Source organism: Zootoca vivipara, chromosome 7 (genome assembly GCF_965207765.1).
Source record: "Zootoca vivipara chromosome 7, rZooViv2.hap1.1, whole genome shotgun sequence".
Taxonomy (NCBI): domain Eukaryota; kingdom Metazoa; phylum Chordata; class Lepidosauria; order Squamata; family Lacertidae; genus Zootoca; species Zootoca vivipara.
The window spans coordinates 63,951,510-63,975,599 of NC_142590.1; the positions used below are offsets into that span (position 1 = coordinate 63,951,510).

At 46.0% G+C, this 24,090-nt stretch overlaps 1 protein-coding gene across 10 annotated transcripts in view; it reads right to left on the reverse strand.

Annotated features, from left to right (window-relative positions):
- The window catches only part of NAV1 (neuron navigator 1), a 275,085-nt gene that overhangs the window by 197,829 nt on the left and 53,166 nt on the right, over window positions 1-24,090 (reverse strand). For 9 of the 10 annotated variants that reach the window (XM_088674461.1, XM_088674460.1, XM_088674459.1 and 6 more), the window contains exons 2-3: window positions 12,828-13,689; window positions 11,321-11,427 (exon numbers count right to left, since the gene is read on the reverse strand). In XM_088674461.1, coding sequence (XP_088530587.1) covers window positions 11,321-11,427; window positions 12,828-13,660 — 940 coding nt within the window. In that variant the 5' untranslated portion in view covers window positions 13,661-13,689. Of the gene's footprint in view, window positions 1-11,320; window positions 11,428-12,827; window positions 13,690-18,050; window positions 18,156-24,090 lie in introns of those variants that run through there. The other variant, XM_060277182.2, reaches the window with a different exon arrangement.

The following is a 24,090-nucleotide window of genomic DNA, read 5'->3' on the forward strand; positions in this document are numbered from 1 at the left end:
TTGCAAGCCACACACCCCAATATACTGCATACTTGTCTATTTATTTATTTTTTAGTAATAGCTTCATTTTTATGCACACTTTCCCCTAATGTATGCATTTTTGTAAACATTGGTTGGAGAACTGCATTGCAAAATTCAGAAAAGTATGAATTTGGTTTTCCTGTGATTTTGGAAAGTGCAATCCACAACTTTAAATTCATACTGAATCAAATTTCTCCTCCATCCCTACTTACTACAAATACATTCCTTTAACCTTCGAATTTGATAAGAGTGTTCCACACTGCACCAGCTATATGACTGGGCTTTCCAGTATGCTGGATCCATCTTTTAAAAAGATTTCTGAGACTTTAGAAGCCCTGAAGGATTTGGAATGTCCAGAGCTCCCATTTTTTATTCAGGAACAGGATATAAAAACCTACAGCTTGGCTACTTGAACCAAGGAGATCTAATCATCTTTAACGACATTATAAATTTCACTTCCTCGAGGGGAAAAAAATTCCACATCTCAAGTAGCATCCAGAATCTAGCCTCTGCCAGATAAGGCAGGAGAAAGACAATAGTTTTTAAAAGGGAGCAAAGTGGTTTGAGAGAGGCTTCTATTGTGTGCACAGTTCTTTTGTTCTACTGTGGTCAAACATGTTTTGTAGGACTTTTTGAAAGATACCCAAACCTAGAGATGTCTAGGTTTTGCCAGGAGGTAAAAGAGGGGTGATTGTGCACTCTCCAAACAGTATTCAGTCACGTTTTCAAACTGTCTTCGGGACCATTACCTATCTCTAGCTTATGAAGCTACAGAGAAATCCATACAGAGAAACCATAATGCATACCTGCCAAGTCTCCCGCTGAAAAATGCGGGATCAGCAGTGGCGCGGCACCAAAAGTTGCATAGAAGCAACTTCCGGGGCCGCTCTTCCCATGTGTGGGCACCGGAAATCGGGCAGAGCGGCGCTGGAAGTCGCTTCTACGCATGCCCGACGGCCATCTTGGTGACCGCCGGGCATGCGTAGAAGCGACTTCCGGTGCCGCTCTGCCCGATCTCCGGTGCCCACACATGGGAAGAGCGGCACCCAAAATGGAGGCTCCCTGGCAGGTAGGAAATCCGGGGGATTTCCGGGATTTTTCTCCATTCAGGAGAACAGCGGGAAACGGATTAAAATCTGGGGGTTTCCCACGGAAAACGGGATACTTGGCAGCTAAGCACAATGTCATTACTCTCTTCCCTTATGAGTGCTGCAAATCAATAAGGGAATCCCAAAGTTTGTACAGTGAATCACTTTGTGCACTATATGTTGGAATGACTCATAATTCACAAGTCTAAACTAGCCATTTTCTCCCTAGCTATCAGTAGGAATTTTTACAGAGTGCAACACTCTAGTTTGCTTCAATAAAGGCTTCTTGTTCCACCTCTACGCAATCTTCCCTGTGGAGTCCGTGGTATAGACGTACTCCCCCAAATCATACCAGCCTCAGGAGGTTTGGGTCTTTCTTATATTCACTTGCTTACCTGCAGAAATTCAGCAATCAGCAGTATATCTCAAATCCTAACAGGCAGGGGAACAGAAGGGAGCAATTTACAGGAAATCTTGGAAAGCTGAAAATGATCCATAAACTAACCTCTCCCCTTTCTCTCTCACTGTTTTTATATTCTTTGCACATCCCTAGAGCATCCCACCATTCTCTTCTTCAGAGCCAGCTCCTTTGCTACCTTGGCAACAGCCACCCCAGTATCATTCAATTTTTAAAAAAGAAGACAAACTGAGAGGTCTGATGAATTTACAAAATCAATTTGCACTGGGAAATTTACCCCCTCCCTCCACATCATTCCTATAAGGAATAATGTAACTTAATTTCCCCTCTTCCCTCCTCTCTCCGCAAAACCTCCCAGTATCTGTGGCTGCAGTAAGCTGCATACAGCCTACAAAATACAACTGATCTTCAAGAAATGTCTGTGAATGGTTCATTGAAAAATGACTTTGTAAGCCACGGATTCAACCATTGGCCTGATGGGGGCTGCGGGTAAAACACTTCTGTAGACAGCATACACCACACAGCAGCTTCTATTAAGTGCAGAGGCTTTATTTCCTAATTATCTTTGCCAAATAACTCCCCTGTGGATATAATATTACTAGATGTCAGAGTGCATCTACCATGGAGCTCAACTGCTGCATTTTGATTTCATTTTTAATGCATCCTCCTGTCTCATTTCTAAGTGTCCTTTGGAATAGATTCTCCCTGCATGTCAGAATTAGGAAACCTAGAGTTAAAAAAAAAAGACTGTGGAAGGAAGGGTTGCACACAATGCACAGTCGCTGAGCAAGGATAATGGAGCAATTAAACAATTAGAGAAATGGAACAATGCTGCTGTATTCCTCTTGCCATGTGTAACGGAGGGTTCATTTCAGCTCCAGCCTCCTGATGGGATGCAAACTGGGCAAAGGGCTTGGCCTTCTCTCAAGAGAGCAGCAGAATCAATTTGTCCCATATACTGTCTATTCTCCTCTCCTCAGCTTGGGCAATGATTCATGGGAAACATCCTCATAAAAGTGGGAATTATATGCCCAGAAAATTCTGTTTACAGGAATAACGGTGTTTGTTCTGGCCAAAAGGAATTGGAAGGAAGCTGACAATCAGCTGTGGGGAAACAGTTGCCATTCCATATAGAATTACCATTCTGTATGTGCCACCACATAATGTATAACAAGGCTTAAAAACCAGAAAGGCCAGTTCTACATGGATAAGTCATCTCAGAGCAGCACAGAGAAGCAATAGTTACTAGGTGTCAATTTTTTTTATTTCTGTGCAAAAGATGAATCCATCCCCAAAGAGGAGAAGCACTTGCCATGCAGTATGGGAGAACAGTGGTACCTCGGGTTGCGGACCCAATCCGTTCTGGGTGCTGTTTGCACCCCAAAAAGTCCACAACCCGAGCATGCGCGTGCGACGAAACCCAGAAGTAAACACTTCTGGGCCTTCGCGTTCGTAACACAAAAAAGAAGAGAAGAAGAGTTTGGATTTGATGTCCCGCTTTATCACTACCCAAAGGAGTCTCAAAGCGGCTAACATTCTCCTTTCCCCTCCTCCCCCACAACAAACACTCTGTGAGGTGGGTGGGGCCGAGAGACTTCAAAGAAGTGTGACTAGCCCAAGGTCACCCAGCAGCTGCATGTGGAGGAGCAGAGATGCGAACCCGGCTTCCCAGATTACAAGTCTACCGCTCTTAACCACTACACCACACTACACCACACCACAACGCAACCTGCAGCAGACACATGAGGTATGACTGTATACCATGATCCCTTTGCCCTGCAACATATAATTAATTATATGAGACTATTCAGATCAGTAGGGACCCAGGTGGCGCTGTGGGTTAAACCACAGAGTCTAGGGCTTGCTGATCAGAAGGTCGCCGGTTCGAATCCCTGTGACGGGGTGAGCTCCCATTGCTCGGTCCCAGCTCCTGCCAACCTAGCAGTTCAAAAGCACGTCAAAGTGCAAGTAGATAAATAGGAACCGCTACAGCGGGAAGGTAAACGGTGTTTCCATGTGCTGCTCTGGTTTGCCAGAAGCAGCTTTGTCATGCTGGCCACATGACCCGGAAGCTATACGCTGGTTCCCTCGGCCAATAATGCGAGATGAGCGCGCAACCCCAGAGTCTGTCACGACTGGACCTAATGGTCAGGGGTCCCTTTACCTTTACCTTTAGAATCCTTGTGTCAGTTAGACTGCCATGGAATTCTAAACATGGATATGCAACTTATTTTATATGGGGAGATGTGCAAAGGCTATTGTTTTATTTTTGGCTTTGGGAGAGGTGGCAATCCTATTTATCTTGTATTTCCTTTGTTCCTCGCCTTTGTGTGGTCTTGTGATGAGAGCGAAGCTCTTTGAAGAGGAGCTGGCAGCATGTCTGAAAACTCGCTGCTTCGAGTGCCTTTGTTGAACACAGTTGCAATAATGTCAGTTTGGGTCATATCCCCGTCACAAAGGGCTGGGAGGGAATTTCATGTCATATGATGCACACAGGAGAGAAAGCCCTATCCACTTGGAAACTACACTGTATCGTTGCTGCTGGAGAGCCCTAGGGCTATTTGCCCACTGGACCAGGAGGCAACTGTGACAATCCTCACCCATTTAATTCAGCCTTACCCAACCGTAGATGTGCAGGGGAGTGCAGATCCTGCAACCCCCTCTCCCATCCCCCACCATGCAGCTGCAGCTCTGATGAGTGGGAACCAGTTCCCATGCCAGACCTACACTCACCCATCTTTCTAGCCTGGTCACGCCAGATAATGTTTCACCCACAGGGCCAAGCACACAGGCTATTTCCTAGCCAAGCACTACAGTTTCCAGCCACAGTAAATTAAACAGCAGGAAATTGCGGAAGAGCCGCAGTAGAAATGTGGCAGTGACCCCCTGCTTTCTATTCTCCCGGGCAGGTCAGGGTCCAGGACAGCTGGTCCCGGCTGGCCCTGGACTCACAGGGATCGGATGTCCTAATGAGAGTGGGAAAGCAGAGGCAAGCCCCACACAGCTCTGCTCCCACGTTGCTGAGCTCCTGGGTGAGATTACATTGCAGCTGGGAAGCATGTGGGTCTCGCCTTCTCCACCAAGGTCTCTTGTTCCCTTAGAGTAAAGACGGTGCCTAAATTGCCCTTGAGGAGGAAACATTACCCCAAAAAAGAAGCAGAGTCCATGCCTAGCTGCATCACCTTAACATTAATGAAGCCTGTGACTGTGTACACATTGCCATTCACTCGGACACTGCAGCTGGTGCTCTGAAGTGAGTATTCATGATGTCAGCCACAATCCATATGTTTTCTGTAGTTTCTTGAAAAACAATTTTGTTTGATGCACCTTCCCTCAAACCAGCTTCCATCTGATTTGAAAACATAAGCCATGGTTAAGCTGAGGTGCGTGCATTTGAGACAGCCATTGCACATGCACAGATGATACTTTCTAGGCCTATGAGTTGGGGGTGTGGAGGTTGCAGGCACAGAGATACAAATCAGGTACTGTAATGCTCATCGGGTGAAGGCACCCTTGACCCCCTCTTTGGTGTGTTCAGCAACCAGGGAAAATGTGACTTGAAACGCAGCAGGAGGAAACGACCTTGCTACATTTTAAGCCACCAATGTGTACATTGCCCGGATTTTACACAGAGTGGCAATTTGCAAGCTACTTCATGGAAGCTTATCAGGGCTTCAGCAAAGAGAACATCCGTACTAACTGATAAGCTTTCTGGAATTTCTTTGTATTCTAAGGTGCACTCTCAGTCCATGGGAAACAATGCTTAAGAGGCCTAAGGAATGGGTAGACCATGGAACACAAGGCAAGCAACCCTCCAGGTCTCTCTATAAGCCCTTGGGACTCTTCCCAGGCCACGCCCGTCATTGCGCGTTTTTGGAAAGCCTCTGGCTGCAACGTGTCTTTGAACTGTGATAATGCCTCTCATTTCTCTGCATGGAGGAGAAATGCGGTGGTGGTAGTGTCGAATCCTCCGGCTTATGCACAGCTGGAATGTTGCTTACCATGCAAAGGTAAAAGCCACATCCATTGCTCTGCCCACTGTCGCCTCTGGCCAGCTCTACTGCTGGCATGTGGTGCCTGGAGGGTTTCCTAGGAGACCTCCCTCTGCCCCAGCCTAAGGTGGATGGTGACGATTGCTTACCTTGCCCTCAGCACTGCCCATCAGTGTGGACAATGCTGCAGGACCTGCCAGCCATGCACCTACAGGCACACATATACTACCGTACTTGCAAAGGCTCTTCTGATGCCTGCAGGGTGTGGTCTCCCAGTGCAATTAGGTTTGAGAGAAGCAACTCTGTTTCAGCCAGTTAAAAAGCTGGCTGCAGTTCCAGTGTTGGTCATGTAGACACAACAGTTTCTCAAGCTTTCAGGTGTGCCCGTAGATCCAGAAAGGCTGGCGCCCCCTGCAGTACTGTGCTATGTGAGTCAGTAGGCCTAGCTCAACGTAATGCATTTTCCTGTGTTTCCACTTATCAGCCCATCTGCCTCCAGATCTTACTTATTTGTTATTTGTGTCATTTATTTATGTTGCCTTCAATAAAATATTCAAGGGGGCTTGCAATAAAAAAGAAAGCCCAATTCAATAATAAAAACCGCACTATCCATAAAAAAACCAACAACAGTTTAAAACTGATTGCTTACCCAGCTCTTCCTGCCTGGAGGGCCAGTGTGGAAAAGCAGGAGAGAGAGAGAGAACAATAGGCGACGGATCACAAGACACCACCCGCACTACCTACTTCTGCAATTGCTAATGGCAAATGATGAGCTGTGTGGTTGCCTCTCTGCCTCACTCTCACACAGCCATTCCTTCCTAGCTTGCCACGGAGATCACAGGAGGCCTGGAATATTGTGCAGTCTGCCTTTGAGCTGAATGCATATAAGGCATCACTTGTGGAAAGCACCATCTGCCCTCTCTTTCACCTCTAGTGCATTTCATGCCATTAGGCACATTGCGGCCCTTTCTCCCCTCCTTCCCACCCAGCCAGCTCCTCCAATAATGATTTGGCTCTCCCGCCCCTCCAGTGCATTGGTCGTGACATGACCCGCCATCTCAGGAACTGACTCCAGAGCTCCCATCTGTCAAAGCAGTCAGGTTACTAGCAGTACGGGATAAGTGCCTGGCAATCCATCTGCCTCCATCCTCGTACTGGAGCACAAGGAATCCCTATTTGCTGCGGCACGAGTCACGGGAAAAGAAAAGGCTCTGCTAGGCACCAGCAAAGCAGGTGAGCACTACACTTCCACTCTGCACCTTCCGTTTGTAGGACACCACACCCTCCGAAGGCAGCAGGTCAGGTCCTGATAACCCAAGACGGGAGCAGTTTTGTGTGCTGACCATCTATAGCAAGGATGAGCATCTCGTGTGGCCTTCAGCCTAATTTCGTACAGATGTGTGAGGCTGGATGGGGTGTGAGCCAAAATGGGTGAAGTGATGAAATGAAGAGAGGAGAAAAGCATCTGGCAAGGGCAATCTGCCTCTTTCCCAGCAGCCTGCTGATCAAGGAGAAAGAAGGAGTAGAGGTGTCAGAAAGAGAGACAAGAAGTGGGGGTTGCATAAAGAGAGAGAATGAGAGGCCCCCATTCACCACCCTGCTTATTGCCAACATGTAGCCCCTGACTGATTATCTCCCAAGGGAATGGAATCCTCAACTTATAGCTAAGGATCCCTTTCCAAGTCTAAAAATATATAATGAAGGCAGGGCGGGGGAGTATTCCCAAATGGGGAACCACTGCAGAGAAGGTCTGTTCTCATGTTGCCATCCTCCAGGCCTCGCGTGGAGGAGGCACACAAAGAAGTAAGCAGTTTCACAACTTGGGGGCTGGCACAGAGAATGCCCTCTCCTGGACCACCCTTGCCACCACCCTGAGCTTTTGAGGGCGACAGAGCTGCCCATTTTAGCACCCAAGAGGCTCTCCCAAGAGGGAGACAGCCTCTCAGATATTTGGAAACAGCTAAAGTTGGGGGAGAAATGAGAGGTAGGGTTTTGGTTTGAACCCCCTCATAATTCAAGCACTGAGCATATCTGGATGAATCAATTCTTCCCATTTCTTCCCTTCAGGGAGTCCTTTCCTGCAAAGCTCCTGAATGGGCCCATAATCCTGTTAACACCACACGTGCTGCCCATTCTTTTCCTGAGAGGCCCCAAGGGGGATTTGCATCCTGCGCCCTAGTGGGACTAATTCCATTGCAGCCCAGTAACGCCACTTGCTATAATGACACCCCCACCCCCTCTGGAGCTGCTGAACTGGGCTCACAAGAAGTTTTCATTCAAATGCAGAGGGAGGCAGATCCCAGCAATCAGTCTCCCAAATCCTAGTAAAAGCAGTCACTGAATTTTGCCTGGCCACTGACATCCGTGCCGGTTCCCCACCACCACCATGAAAGATATCCACACCAAAGATTTAGGCTGTTTGTTAACATTTGAAAATGTGGAGTCCCATGGCTCAGACCTATTTCATGAAACTCTATCCCCTTAAAAAATAAAACAAAAATTTAAAAGGATCTTGCAGTCGCTATAGGGGGCAAGCACAGCATGTGCACTGTTTGCTACTTTAAAGGGAGCAAGATGAGTGTTGCAGCCAAGAGCATGTATCATACCCTCCCACATATCGAGTCTCAAAAACCAGGACATGCAACTTCCTGTCTGTGCTTTTCACATGAGTCATGTGACCCGTGTGAGATCACAGCGCCCGAAATCATGCATTTTGGGGCACTGTGCAAGATCATGGCTCTGTGTTTTTTTCAGGGGGGAACACTTTTGGGGGCGAGATCTCTGTACAAAACGTGCCCTCAAAATGGCCGCCATACTCTTGTGCCAGAAAACAGTGTGTCCCTGCAGGGTATGGAATATGTGGAGTACCAAAACAATATCCTGCAACAGTAATGTTTTTCTTGAGCAAAGGTGTCTGGGCACAGCAAAACAAAATGCACATTTATTGCACAGAAACCACCTAGAATTTCCCTTGCAGAAGGGATGTCAACCCAATTGCCTATCAAGATCTAAAATAACTGAATAGGTAGATGATAGAGGCTGGAGTGCACTGCACACCAAAATTTTTGCAAAACATTTGGGGAGTAAACTAGGAAAATGGACATTGATTATCCTGCTACCTTGCAAATTCATGTTCTCTATAACTTTGGTTCTTTATCCTCTTTTGCTCTGTACCTTGAGATACAAAGCATTATTTGTCAACATAAAAAGGAGTATTTGATGGAGCCTTCACTGTAACTGCTGTTTCATTCAGCTATAAGGATCAAAACTGATATAAATAATCTTTCATCAGCCAATCTAACATGTCACTATAACTCCAGGATATTTACAGCACAATCCTATGTCTGTCTACTCAGAGTTAAGAACCACTAAGTTCAACGGGCCTCACTTCCAGGTAAGGTTATAGTTGCTTTTGCCAGAACTTCAGGCAGCAAAATGGTTTGGGCCAGCCCTGGCTGTCATGAGTAAAATGAAACTGAGGAGGAAAATCCAACCTTACACTGGTGTGACTGACAACAGTATGGTGTCCTGGAATATTTTATCGACAAAAATACTGAACTGTGGGTTTGAAAGAGCCGCTTAGTAATAATTGAGCCCATTTCTAAGGAGAGAATGAATTTAGGATAATGCTTTTCTTAAAATTTAATCCTTTCACTGATCCACATCTTCAGCTCCTTAATACATGCTTCTCCACTTAACAATGCAAGACTAGAACTTGAGTCTATTCCTGGAAGCACTTAATATTATTCAATCACAGGCAATGACTTTCACCAATATATTTCGCTTCTGAAATGGCAATCATGATAATGATGAACCACAAACCTTGCACTAATATTTTAATGCTGCTAGAGTGGTCTTCGCTTTAACTGAGATTGATATATGTGACTTTCACCACCACTGCATCACCATCACTGCACCTGACTTTCACTATCAAAGCAATCACAGGTGCTGCTGTTAAATATTAAGCAATATTCCAGCTCCATATTAAGCTGTGTCTCCACTTTGATGTTGGATATCCTATAGGCCGGGTGCTTCCTGTTCCCTCCAAATGTTATAGCAAACTTGAAAACACCTTACATTGACCCATGTGATAAGAATGTTATATCTTTAATATGCAAGCCTTCACTTAACAGGAAGAAGAGTTTGAAGAGAGTTTGGATTTGATATCCCGCTTTATCACTACCCGAAGGAGTCTCAAAGCGGCTAACATTCTCCTTTCCCTTTTCCCCCCACAACAAACACTCTGTGAGGTGAGTGAGGCTGAGAGACTTCAGAGAAGTGTGACTAACCCAAGGTCACCCAGCACCTGCATGTGGAGGAGCGGAGACGCAAACCCGGTTCCCCTGATTAGGAGTCTACCGCTCTTAACCACTACACCACACTGGCCCTCAGGACAATGGAAGTACTCCCTACAAAGCTATACATGTTTATTTAGAAGTAAATGTTCAGCGGAACTTGCCCACTAAGTCTGTTTAGGATTGCAGTCATAATTAAACCCCACAACCTCACAGTAGCGTCCATTCATTGTCCCCATTTGTGCTTTGAAGAAAAGGTTCTGTTAATTACCAGCACAGGGTTTTTGTCGCAGCTGGTTGTTACACCACTCTCTAAATCAGGAACTTTTATGGCTGGACCACCATCCCTGACCATTGGCCATACTAGCTGGGAATGTTGGGAGTTGGAGTCCAGCAACACCTGGAGGCTCACAGGTACCCACTCCCTGCATTAAATGGGATGTTCCAAGATGGGACAGCAACCGATGAGGACATCTAGGAGTATGTGAGAGAAGAACCATATCGTCCATACATAAGAATGACCACTAACCGCCCACCAAATTAGGATAAAATTAAGCAACCCTTTCTTTAACATTACATAAAACAGATTGTATATGTAAGAAACCAATAAGCATCTCCATCACATTATCCTGGTCAACACAGAGGAGATATGTATTCCCCATGGTTTGAAGTGAACTATAGCAGTATTATCCTGAGACAAGAATATATTCAAAGCCTGATTCAAACCATATACCATTCTGAATGCAGACATGGAGTTACCCTCATTCATACTACAATATATGAATGAATTGGTCTACTCATTGCATCTGAGATGTTTGTGGTTTTACATTGTGATCATAGTAACTTTCCCCCCACAGACATCACCATCCCAATGTTGGGTTCAGTGATTCTTTAGGTTTACAGGCATCTCAAACTCACTCAATAGACATTTTAAGCTGGACTGTATATTTACATAAACCAGTGCTGTGTCCTCCATTATCCTTACCACCTGCCCTGAGTCATCAATCTTAAGGTGAAATGCAGTTGCATCCTATGATTTCACAAGTCACAATTTTAAAAGGCAGCTGTAGGGAGACTGCAGTCTTGTGTGGAAGCCTTGGAAGGGGGCAGAAATGCTTGTGCTGATGGAACCATCTCCTTAACACTCTGTTGAATTCTTCCCTTATAGAAGAATGGTTTGCTCATTCAGAGGACATGATGAATACTCTTCTCAAGCAAAGAGAAACAGACCAAACCTTTTGGTGGTTCCCCCCCCCTACAGCCAAAACCTTGGATTTAAGTCTAGAAAGCATGGGATTTCCATTGTGTTTATTCCCCACCCTACAAATCACCTGATATATGGTTGTTCAACAAGGTCTACTTACATAGGTGGCGACCAACACCTACAACCTGATCAATAAAAGCAGACCCACCTCCCTCTGCAACCAACCATATGTCATGCACTCTGATCCACTGGCTTCCTTTCCTTTCTCATAAGGAAGGGATCTCTCCAGTTTTTCCGCTTACCCATGCTTCTCAAGCCATGCTCAGGCCCTTCAGTAAGGTTGGGCTGCTGCTCTTCACATGCAGACTCCTCTTTAGATGAGCTGCTCCTCTCTTTCTCACCCTGTCGCCTAGTAGGCAGAGAAAGTGCATCAAGTCAGTCACTCTCCATACTCACTTGTATGTTCGGCTACATGAGCAAATTGCATGGACAGTTCCTTATAGTTCAATCCATGTACAGTCCCTCGTTCACATAACATAACAGCTCCTACACATCCCATCTAGGCAGCTGAGTGAGGCCAGCCTTCACCAATATCTGGATGCAAGACTACTTGGTAAACCTGGGTGCAGTAATTGTCCAAGGAGCTTGACTTTGGACAGCTGGGGCTGGGCTGGTCCATCTCAGGAGTGAAGCCTAGCTGGAATTGAACATGTAGTTCACCCACAGTGAACAACATGATGGTGGGGAACCAGTGCTAAATAATTTGTGAATGATCAAATTCATGCTTAGGGTGAACTAAGCAGAGCAGCTCTATTTCATGTCAGCCCACAACACAAAGGAACATGAGACAATTTAGTTCTACACTTCTCATGAAGTGTTGCTGTGATGGTAATCCTGATCTGTACAACAGCAACCACAACTGCATGTGCTTGGCTGAGGGAACAATAGCGTTCTCATCCCTCAATCCCTACCTGAGTTATCCCACAAATTGTCTATGTACATTATAATCCTCACCTTGATCTAGCTGCCACTCTGCAATTATTCCCCTGAGTCCTGTCCTTCCATATTAGTACACCCAGAGCATCATCAGTACAGGACTGTTGAGTGGCTTCTCCAGGAGGCACCAACCTCCTTGACCTAAGGTAGCTTTCTCCAAGCTGGTGATCTCCTGACGTTATGGACAACAACTCCTATCACCTTTGGCCATTGGCCATGCTATCTGAGAGTGATGGAACCTGTAGTCCAAAACATCTGGTGGATGCCAGGTGGTCAACCCACATGATTCAGCTGGCATACTTAAGATTTTAGCTGAATGAAGCTGTACTAAGCTTGGCATGTGGTGAAGCAGTCATACAACTGTTGCACTATGTACCTTGAGCTAAAAAAAACTCAATACACTTTACTGTGTCTCATCAAAGTCAACACGAGATGGTTGAGCAGTAATAAGATAAATGTTGGGTGACTTGGGTGCACAGGGAAGCAATCATGCAAACACTTTACTACATGCAAATCTCTTTGGTCTTACACATTTGGCCCGATATCTATCTGCTTAGCTCTAGGCTCCAAAGGGGAGCTGGGTCTCTTGCTACTAAACTTTTTTGGCCACCTTTGGCTTGTACATCCTGCATATCTGATGAAATGCTAACCTTTATCTTAACAATCAGGATGTGTAAGGAGACTGCTTTTTCCTATGACACCTTCATTAGCCCTGTGGTGGAAAGGAGGCAAGCCTCCACCATCCTTTAAGCTGGTGCTGTAGACACGTAGCTCTGGGAACATTTGCCTATAATTTTACAGACTGATACTTACCGATAATGGAACGGGGCTACTGTGGCCATGATGGGATGGTTGTGCTGAGGCACAGAGGAAAAACTGATAGGCCCAGTGTGCAGCACAGGGCCCTTATTGAGGTTGCTTGTGTCCAGTGAGATCACCTGAGGTTTTTCCTCTGGCTTAGACGTTCCACTTCCTTTCCCATTGGCTTCTGAGGCCCACTGACCTTTTACAGGACAACTCTGAGGCCTCTTTGTGGTGGATCCCTCTGAAGACCTGGACAACAAAGTCTCACTATACAAGCTGAGATAGGAAGGGCTCTTTCCTGGGAGGTGAGAGGTTTTTGCAGGTTCAGGAATTGTACTGGGCTTCCCAAGACCCTTCTTGGCACTGCGGCTGCTACTGTCTTCCCCATGTTTTGGGGTGTCCTTGCTTCTCTCGGTTGCTTGAACAGCAGCTTTCTTAGTTGTCCCAGTAGTTCTGGAGCTGGACCTCTGCATCCCCCGGGGACTGCTGCAGCCAGACACCATGCTCACGCTGAGGCTGGAGTCTACCCCATCTGACCCACCATGGCTCTCAGACGCCTCCGATTTCTCCTGCCCAGGGCTTGCAGCTGCTGGAGTCTTTGGGACCAGCTTTTGCTTGGATCCTTTTGGAGCTCCACTGCTCGAGCTAACCAGCCCCTTCCCTGTCCTGGGTGATGATGCCCTCTGGGAGGGAACAGCTCCCACAGTGTTCTGCCTTGGGGGCAATTTGGGTGATGCTGCCAGGGTGTGTATCTTGCTGTGGGATGCAGCTCTGGGAACAGGTATAGAGGAGGCATAATGGCTTCGTCCGGCTGCGTTCACATTGGCTGTTCCATTCATCATCAGCAAGGCCTGGTTGAAGGAGGATCAATCTGAGGGGAGAGAAAAGCAGAGGAAGTTAAGCAGAGGCTGGAGCTTCCACAGCCAAGGCTCTCTCTATCCCAGTATACCACCCTGAGTCTTGCTTTACAGGACTAAGTGTCAAATATGCCAAGTGAAAGACTCTCCCCAGCTCCCTTTTCACTGAGCATTAATTCAACTTGAATCCATTGTTTTGATGTACTAAAATTAGCATGTTGGCACTCTTTGGTGCTTTCATTTTCTTCTTTATGCTTAAACAACGTAAGGGAAATGTGTGCTATCGAGCTGCATCGTGTCTTAAAACATCTACACATATTTCAGTAAGGAAGATTTCCAAGTAAAGATTTGAATTTGGTGGAATTTAAACCGCACCAATTTAAACCGTGCTGGAGGAGACTCTTGAGAGTCCCATGGACTGCAAGAAGATCAAACCTATCCATTCTTAAGGAAATCAGCCCTGAGTGCTCCCTGGAAGGACAGATCGTGAAGCTGAGGCTCCAATACTTTGGCCACCTCATGAGAAGAGAAGAATCCTTGGAAAAGACCCTGATGTTGGGAAAGATTGAGGGCACTAGGAGAAGGGGAAGACAGAGGACAAGATGGTTGGACAGTGTTCTCGAAGCTACGAACATGAGTTTGACCAAACTGCGGGAGGCAGTGCAAGACAGGAGTGCCTGGCGTGCTATGGTCCATGGGGTCACGAAGAGTCGGACACGACTAAACGACTAAACAACAACAACAACAAACCGCATTAAAGGGGCGTTATTGATTCCCAACTCCCTTTTAGTTGGCAAGGTGTATTATTTCCCTTCAAATTATGCTAAGCCGGCTTTGTTGCAATTTGGGAGCCCTCCTGCTCTTTCTGTTGAATGGGGATCTTGGACACCTGCCCTAAAGTTCTCCTTTGAGAGCATCACTGCCAGAAAACCTGCATCACTGGACAACATAATGTGTGTTTTTTTCAGTGCCCTCCTCTATATAGACACCCAGTGTTGCCAATATGTTATCTTCCATTTATTCCTCTGATGTTGTAAATAACCGGGGGAAATCAGAAGTCATTTCAAGTAACGAAGTAAAGAAATGAACTATTTCTTAACCTTCCTGGTTCAGATTGCTGGTTGCAGTACTACCAGCAGATCTGGCTGAAACTCAGGACAGATGTGACGCAGAGCTCCGTCCTGGCTCTAGGAACTCTTTTGCATTACAAGCCTCTGGCTGAAGCCGGGAACCCTGCCAACCACAGCTGGCTCAAAATACTATTTCACTCCACTGGAAATCCTGCTGCCGGGAGCACCCGGCAGACGCTCTGATAGACACTGTGGAGCTTAGCCTGGTGTGGAGGGGTGGGGGTTGTGCAAGCAATGTGCTCTTTCATCCCAGGCCAGTGCTTTGAGCCCCTATAATACAGAGAACTCAGCCTCTGCAGCTTTAATACTGTTATGGAGACACTGCAATGCTTTTGCAGACAGGGCTGGAAACATGAGCCCATTGATAAGCTTGGCTTGATAGGCACATTTTGTTTATCCTCATTTACAGATCAAGTGACATTGTTTTTAAAAATGGCACCAATGCCCCCAAATTCAAAACTGTGAACAAGATATGTAGGGAAAGTGCCTTAAACTGAGCTGCAGCATAGGCCCATCTAGTAGTGAATCACTGCATAACATCATCTCACTTATATGTGGTCAGACCATCAGCCTTTCTTTACCACTAGGTGACTCCTGGGTCCCAGGAAATTTGCATCAAGTGCAATACAGTACAGCTGAACCAACGGGTAACATCCTTGTCGGTCTAGCATCTTCAGAGTGGTGCAGAGCATAAAGCCAAGTAATTCTAAGCTCAGGTCACACTGACTGCTCCTCACTGGTGGGATCATATGCTATTTCTGTGAACAGGAACTATGCTGGCAGGGCCAACTGCAGAGGCCCTTTTGACTCGCTAACTGCATGGCTGGGAGGGATTGCAACTGTGCATATCCTGGGACCTGCATCCTCAGGCAGCTGCCAAGTGGCCACTACTGTTGATGCTTCTGCTTTGTACCCCTTACCCAGGATGCCAGTGAGTACCAAGTGGCAGATTACCCATAATGTCTGGAGTGAGGCTACAGGACTCCAGGGGATGTGGGATATTACAGTGGCAAAAACCTACCACTTACCGGTATCAGAGGAGCACCACTATCGCTTTTGCTACCTCCTTTCTCCTCCACCACCACCCACTTCTGCTGGTAAGTCTCCTAGCCAGTCACCCCTACTCCTAACAGCAGAGGAAGTGCTGCAATGCCTGCTATCTGCCACAACAGAGCCACCAACATGGGGGGGGGGGGTGTCCGCTGCTGCTGCAAAAAAAACAGCAACAACCTTGCAGATAACCTGACATGTCCTCGAGCTGGTTCTGATTTGCTGCTACTCAGAAGGAGCCACACAACCGCAAATATCATTATGATTTATTTTGTGTCTATATTGTTCTTTATTTTAAAAATAAAATAGCCTTTTACATAACAAAAATCAAAACATAACATCTAAACAACATAGGCAATCTAGCAATATAAACATATACATTACAACCTAAGAAAACCAATTGTGTATTCCTCCTCCTCAGATAAATTTTTTAAGTTGCATGGTCTTGATTGAATATCTATGCTGCTATCAAAACTGAGTGAGGGCTAATTCCATCAGGGAAGGATTAGAGGGGAAAGCCTCTAAAATAACTGAGTACTGGGAATGAAATATTTGACACTGAAAAAGACAAACAACCAGCCCCAGCCCCTCCCTGGATGTAAGATTCCAGTTACAGGAAGGAATCTTACAGGCTAAAGGAAGGAAATATAATGTCAATCAGAGCAGCACCAACACAATTGTTTGCAACATATTCTGGGAAGAGACATGAGGACTGGACGTGAAAATAAAGTGTCTTTATAGGTGGCAAATGTAACAAAAGAGGATTCTAGATTTTACAGGATACAAAATACACCAAACACAACCAGTTCATTGTTCGGCCATTGAGGAACACCCTTCAAACAACGTTTTAAGGAACATGCTCTTTGTCCAAAATTCTAAGACGAATTGTGGCACGTATTTTGTGCTTTTTGTGGGTCTCTGTTTCCAATCTGTAAAATGGGAGTAAATTTACATCATTAAGTGTAAGAGGCAAATAAGGTGCACCAAGGTTTTCACAACCTAAAGTTAACCAATTACCTCTTTCATCAACACTAATAAATTCTACAGAAGATTTTGGGCTGGGGTGAGAGTCATTTAATAATCACATTATCAAACGCAAAGTGGTGAATAACACATGTCATAGAAAGCTGTCACTTTCCAGAGAGATGTGCACCATCTGATTCCAGGGGATGCTCTGTCCAAAGGTACATGGGGAGATCCCTTTGCTGAGGCTAAGCAGATCTAGGTCTGGCTAGCGCATGGACGAGTGAATGCCTGGGAACCACAAGCACACCACCTTTGTTTCCATGACAAAAGAAAAGTGGGGTATAAATTTATGGGCGCATGCAGATGTGGGGGTTATTTATTTTCCAGGTTATAATGCTAGCATGCTGTCTCTGTTTCTAATGTCCCTTTTACCCTGCATTAGCTGCTGCGATGTGGAACTGTGCCGTTTCCCCAGATATGCCATCATTTACACCAGTGGGCAGGGTGTGACACAACAGTGCATGGCATTGGATAAGTCGCTACCCTTTATGCTCCTGCATTCTCCCCTTCCGTCATGATTCACCCATGAAAATGGAGGGGAAGAATATGCCAGGTCACAGCCTCAATTTCATCCCATGGTGTAATCCACGAAAACTGTGGGAAAATTACAACGCAAGACTCCCACGAATTTCTAAGTCAATGGGGTTGCAACCAGATTTCCCCACCCACTCCCGGAAGCAATTGACATGGAAATGAAAGAAATTATCAGGTAAGGAAATGACAGGGAAATGGGAGAAAGTGCTATTTGAATGCATCCTAAGAACACAAACTGCTGCAATCTGTTGCAACAGGGCATCCACCTCTTGCCCATATTCAGTATTCTGTCATTCTCAGCTGTGCTGTTTCAGGCCGCTTTCTTCTCACAAGAGTACCCTCCCCCCTAAATAAAAGTCCATTTCAAAAGCCCCGCCTCTCCACCCCTTGCCTCTGGAGGTACACAGAGGTCTCTATGTTGCTTTGAGCCTAACCCAACTGCAGGGGGCTGCTTATTCTGCTGTCAACAGAAGGGCTCTCCATATTGCAGGACTTCCTGCATTGCAGCAGCCTGCTGCTCTTCAGCTCCTTCTCATCAAACTTCCTGCATTGCAGCCCCAGCGTGGATTACCCTGGGAAGGGAGAGCATGGAAGAAGAAGGTACAGGGGGAGGGTGGGGGAAGACAGAGACTCACCCAAAGCTGGGGCTACATACAGCCACTGCTCAGATGCTGCGGCTCCTTACGTGCAGGAATGCAAAATCGAATCCCATTTCTTACCAGATGTTTGCTGACCTAAACATCTCTCTCTCTCTCTCTCTCTCTCTCTCTCTCTCTCTCTCTCTCTCTCTCTCTCTCTCTCTCTCTCTCTCTCTCTCTCTGTATCCTGTACTGCCTGCCAAGCCGTTATTCCAGAGCGAAGGGAGGCAGCCTCTCCAATGCTAAGCTAATTTACAGCACTAAGCCTTTCTGATGCAACCGTGGTCTGCCCTTGTCACACTTCTCAGACCATCAGTCGCTCCCTAACAACCAAGCTCTTCTGCTTTCTTTAAATTTTTCAAACATAAATTTCCTTCCCTGCTTATTTCCCCTCCACCTCCAAACCCTCTCGTCAGCCTATTCTTCCAGCTGCTGACTTGGCTCCAAGCTTGCTCCATCTGGAAGGGCAGGAAAGAGGGTTAGTTCCTTAGAGGAAGTTTGCTCTTGTTCTTTTCTCTTTTTTTAAAAGAAAAATAATATGACACTTCAAGGACGCTCTATTTCTCCCTGGATCATTTCCTCACGTGCTGCCACTCTGCAAGAATCATTACAGAAGAGCAATGCTGTATCATTTAGGTCAGGCTTCCACAACCTGGTGCCCGCCAGGTATTTTGGACTACAACCCCCATCACCCCCTGGCAGGGGCTGATGGGAGTTGTAGTCCAAAACAACTAGAGGGCATCAAGTTGGAGAAGGCTGATACAGAGGCAGGTGGAGGATTCTATGGAGTCACTTATCTCTGCATCAATTTCTTCTCTGCAGATGACACATAACACAAATCTATGTACTTTAGGTCTAATCAATTTAGGGAATTGATGTTTTAATGTGCTTTTAATCTTTTGTTGGAAGCCACCCAGAGTGGCTGGGGAAACCCAGCCAGATGGGTGGGGTATAAATAAATTATTATTATTATTATTATTCCCAGAATTTATGCCTGGCCCATTTATCCACAAGGATGGGTCTGACTCATTTTAACCACCTTTGTTGAAGGAAATCCATCATAGGTCTTGAAGCAACATGTCTTATCTTCTTTCTGGTTCACATTTAGATACTGACTGACAAATCCCACACTTTCCCATGCAAGTACCAGGGAAGGATTTTACATTTCATAGCTGAACACCAGAAGCAGGAATGGGGAGCTTTATGGCTCTCCATATGCTGCTGGACTCCAGCTCCCACCAGCCCCAGCCTGGGGGTGATGGGAGTTGTAGTCCAACAACATCTGAAGGACCACAGCTTCCTCATCCCTTCTTTAGAGCAGTGTCCTCAGTTCCAGCTGTTTTCGGACTACAATTCCCATCATTCCTGACCACTGGTCTTGCTAGCTAGGGATGATGGGAATTGTAGTCTCAAAACATCTGGAGGCACAAGGTTGGGAAACACTGCTTTAGAGGAAGACACGTGTTTCCCTGATGGATACACACAGTTTTCTCCTTTATAGACAAGAGCCTCCAATGAGATCAGCATTTTGCAGCTGCTCCTGCTGGCAAGTGCTGGATGAGCCACGGAAACCACCATGACAGCATGCTTTGCTTTGCTTTTGTTTTGAACAATGTATTAAATTCATCCAAGCCTTTCTCTGTTTCAAAAAAAAAATCATACTGGCTCATATTGGCCTTCTAAAATGCTTTTGTCAATGTTTTTGCCATGCTCCATCCACGCCATCCAGTTTTCACTTCAAAATGTTCCATTACAATACTGGCAAAACTTGAATAGTTTTCTAGCCTTGCCTGGCCAACAAAGCAATTCCTTCTGTTTGCTGTATTTAAGGCTCCACCTGAAGGCAGCTCCAGCCAGATGAGATCTCTTGATTGTTCTCAGTCCCTAATAGTGACTACTTAATTAAACTGGACTTCCATCCACCAGCTCTCTCCCACCTGGGAACCAAAGCATTCCTGCCTAGGTGAGCTCGACTCCAGTCACTGTCCATGCAGTGCAAAGAATTAGACCTGCAAAAAGCTGGGGGTGGGGGGGAGAGACACCCAGTGATCAATGTTGCCAAGACACTGTGCCCAGGAAGTTCAGAATGGAGCTCCTTCTCCGGGGAGCTGTGAAGATTCTGACAGCAAAATATGAAAGGGGGAGGGAAGAGCAAGGGAGAGGCTCTCTGGTGATGTAACAGAGAGACTCCCACATACACAGCCTGCCAGCTACAACTAAGCTGCCAACTCAGATGCCAAACACTATTGGGTTATATGGTGCTGGACCTTGTTTGGAATGTCTCCCGTCTACTTGAGAAGCATAGCTGCCAAGTTTTCCCTTTTCTCGCGAGGAAGCCTATTCAGCATAAGGGAAAATCCCTTTAAAAAAGGGATAACTTGGCAGCTATGTTGAGAAGGGAAATATAGGTCAGGCTTTCAGAGTGCATCAGAGGATACAGCACAATGAATGCAAAAATGCAGACAAACAAAAGACCTCCAGGTTGATAGAATCACTGTAATCTCAGAGCAGAATCAGACTGGCAGTGTATTTAATCTTTAAAAAGCACAGCAGTCCCAGAGACCCAGGCTGCATTCTCTGCAAAGGTCATGGGGTTGCAGTGCACCAACATTCAGCTAAATTAACAGAAGCCCTCCTGCTCTCGATCACCTGACTGGTAGCCAAATGATGGAAAGAAAAGCTTTATTTATCACACAAGATCCAAATCATTACAGATAAGAGCAATAACAGCACAAACTTGATTATGCTGGAAGCTAGGAGACACAGTGCTCCCTTCAAGTTATTTTAATTAGGTGAAGAGGACAAGCTGATGCCCAGAGGGGGAGAGAGGAGATACTCCGGATGCCAGGAGAGACCACAAGGAGTACCCCGCAGAAGAAACAATCATTCTTTAGCCCTGAGCACTACTAATGCTGAGCCGCCAAGGTAAAAGGACACATCCAGAGGGTCATTTTGAAGGTCAGATCCAGGTCACACCCACCCTTTGCAGCCCAGATGCCCTGTTAGCGCTGATATCTCCATTCTGTACTATGCCCTTCCTGTTCTTCTCCATCCACCCCACAGACCTTGGTAGGGCACTATAATCAGACAAAAATGTACCTGCATTTTTTCCAATACATGACTTGCTAGTTTCTTCTACTTCTAATTTAAATGCAAAAGTGCTGAACTGGGAAGCTGCTGCTCAGATGCGCTCCCCATGGTTCCATGGCACAGAACACAATCCTATAGACTACCATAGACTCCTGAATTAGTGGTGCCAAGTCTAACCGTTAGCAAAGGGCCTACAATTTCCCCTTTGCTAATGAAGGAAATGAAATCCTTCTTGGGTTAGGTGATGGGACAGCAATAGAGGGCTATCATGCAATATGGTAGAGTGCATTATGTTTAAAGCACACCCCAGCAGCTTTTATTGACAAAAGTAAACATTCAAACACTGGAAACTCCCAAGAGAGATCCCCAATATGACCAGTATGAAAGTAAAATAGTGAGTGCTCCATGTATGGCAACGGACAAGGAGCAGGCAACTGTTCTTGGGTAGCAGGAGCCAAATTACATTGAGCCTGGTTCCCATGAAGCTCAAAGCCACCTTCAAAACATTCCTCAATGAACACCCATTCACTAACAATCCTCGTCACTGCGAAAAAGTAGAGCATACAAGCTCTTCCATCACTTTGCATCTGATCAGCAGCTGGCAGTTCTGGAGCAACCGTCTCTCTTTTCATTTAACATACGAAAGAAGAAGCCTGTTCCATCTATGTCAACATTGCCACAAAAAAGCATTAGTAGAACTCATAGTTTCACCTTGAACATTAAGGGTGAAGAGACCTCTCACACCATAATAACCAGCCAAGGTGAAGTGATTGGAAGCAGGGGCAGCCCATCCTATTTTGTTGCCTTAGGTGAAATGGGAAGGTGCTGCTCTATGTGTACATCACAAACACACCCTTGCTGCTCCCGCCGAAGTCTCGCTTGCCAGGGTTGCACAGCTGTGGCTTCCAGGTTCCGGCAAGATCTCACAAAAGCAGCACAAAGCCTCTGCACAATCTCACAAGGCTCTCGTAAGATTTTGAGGAGCTCTCATGAGCTCTTGCCAGAACCTGGAAGCCACTGCAGCCACTGCTCCGGGTGTGTGTATGCCCCAAGGCGTGTGCCCCTTGGATTTTGCCAGCTGAGGCAGCTGCATCAGTCTGCCTCATGGATGGGCCAGCGCTGACTTGAAGGGAGGCCAGACTTTGTGCAGACAATGCATTTCCGCAATGGTGTGTGACTAACTTGCCTTTCTCAGGGGCTCACTCCTTATTAAGACAAAACTCACTGACTGGCTCTCACTCTTTGGAGAACATGAACAGGAGATTATAATTGCTCTTGTGTCCTTCTTGTGGATATCTGGTTGGTCATTGTGAGAATAGAATGCTGGACCAGATGGACCTCTCATATGATCCAGCCTCTTCTTAGATGAAAGTGGCTTTTATTTGAAGGCACCGGCTGCCTTTCATACGTTGGGAAGCATTTTGTCTCTCTGTGTGTGACTGTCTCTAAAAGAGTGGCTAAATCTAAACAAACAGGAGCATTCCCACACTGGCAAGCAGCAGGGGCCACAGCTTCAGCCAACATTCCCAGAGTAAGCCAGGGAAGATGTTGGAAGGAGGGAGAGGGCAAGTGAAGGGAAAGTGTCTTTTGCAACATTCTGCTGGCATGAGATAGGGCGCATGTATGCTAGTGTGGACCACACAATTATGGCTGTAATTTTCCCAGCAGCTACTATCTTAGAAAGGGCTAACACACCACACCAGACTATCCTTCTTCCACACATTTGTAAACTTGTGTACACAACTGGATGGCAGAATTTAGAAGCTTGAATTATTCTAGATTTGCTGCTGAATCCATTTTCATTTGGTCAGTCTGACCTATTACCCCAGGAACCTTCTGCTCCTTAAATGGCAGATTCTGCAGCTTGAGTTTTCTAAAAAATTGGGAATGAACCCCTTATTTACTTTTGAACACCCTTAAAAAAATAAGCAGGGCAATTCCAGGGTGTTTGATCACAGAGAGGAGCCTATAATAGGAGTTCTTCTATGAGTGTTCAGCAATAAAGATCTTATGAGCCTGTGACAGTGGCATGAGCATAGCCAGGGTTTATGTTGGAGGGGGCAAGTATTTTTTTTTACTTGATTGGGGGGCAGCTGCCCATGGACAGTGGTGGCCAACATGTGGTCCTCCAGGCATTGCTGGACTTGAACCTCCATCATCCTTGACCAACGGCCATGCTGGCTGGCACTGATGGGAGCCAGAGTCCAACAGTGGCTGCGGGGGAGGGAGGCACAGGTTGCCCATCCCTGCATAGTGGGAGATTTATATTAAGCAGAGCATGGAGCTGATATGAGCACAAGAGTCAATGAGCTAATATTCGAATTTACATTTCACTGTTTTCTATATCAAATAAAGTTTCTGCCACCTTACAGAGTGCAGATTCTCCAGCAAAAGGACAAAATAATAAATCATAGCAGTAGGAGAGAGATTAGGAACACAAGGGCCAGGAATGAGAACAAGAGAGAGAGAGAGAGATTTTTAGCTGAGATTTGGGGAAACGATGGAGAGTCGATGAGGCAGAAAGAAACACAGCCTAGGATGAAGGGTCTCACAGGATCTCGTTAACAACTACATGCTTGCTGCCTCTTCGCAGGGACCACACAGGAAACTGGTCCAATTTCATCCACAGCATTTCTACCTCATTTCAGAACAAACCAAGAGATTTTAGAAAACTGGTCCCCACCTTGCAATTGTCTCTCGCAAGGCACTGCAGAAATAGTATATGTTCAGTGACTGAAGAGCAGGGTTTGAATTACAGATAATGTTGAAGGTCCTTCCCCACAAGTAGTAATCCAGTAGGTGGATTTCTCTTTTTTGCAGCTGGTAGAGGCACACAACTTTATTTCACAGGATTTTTTTTTTAAAGGAGCCAATGAATCTGTTTGCTGTATATTTTGACACCTCTTTTGAATGTTGTATGGTGGTTCTGGAGATGAAGCAGCATGTT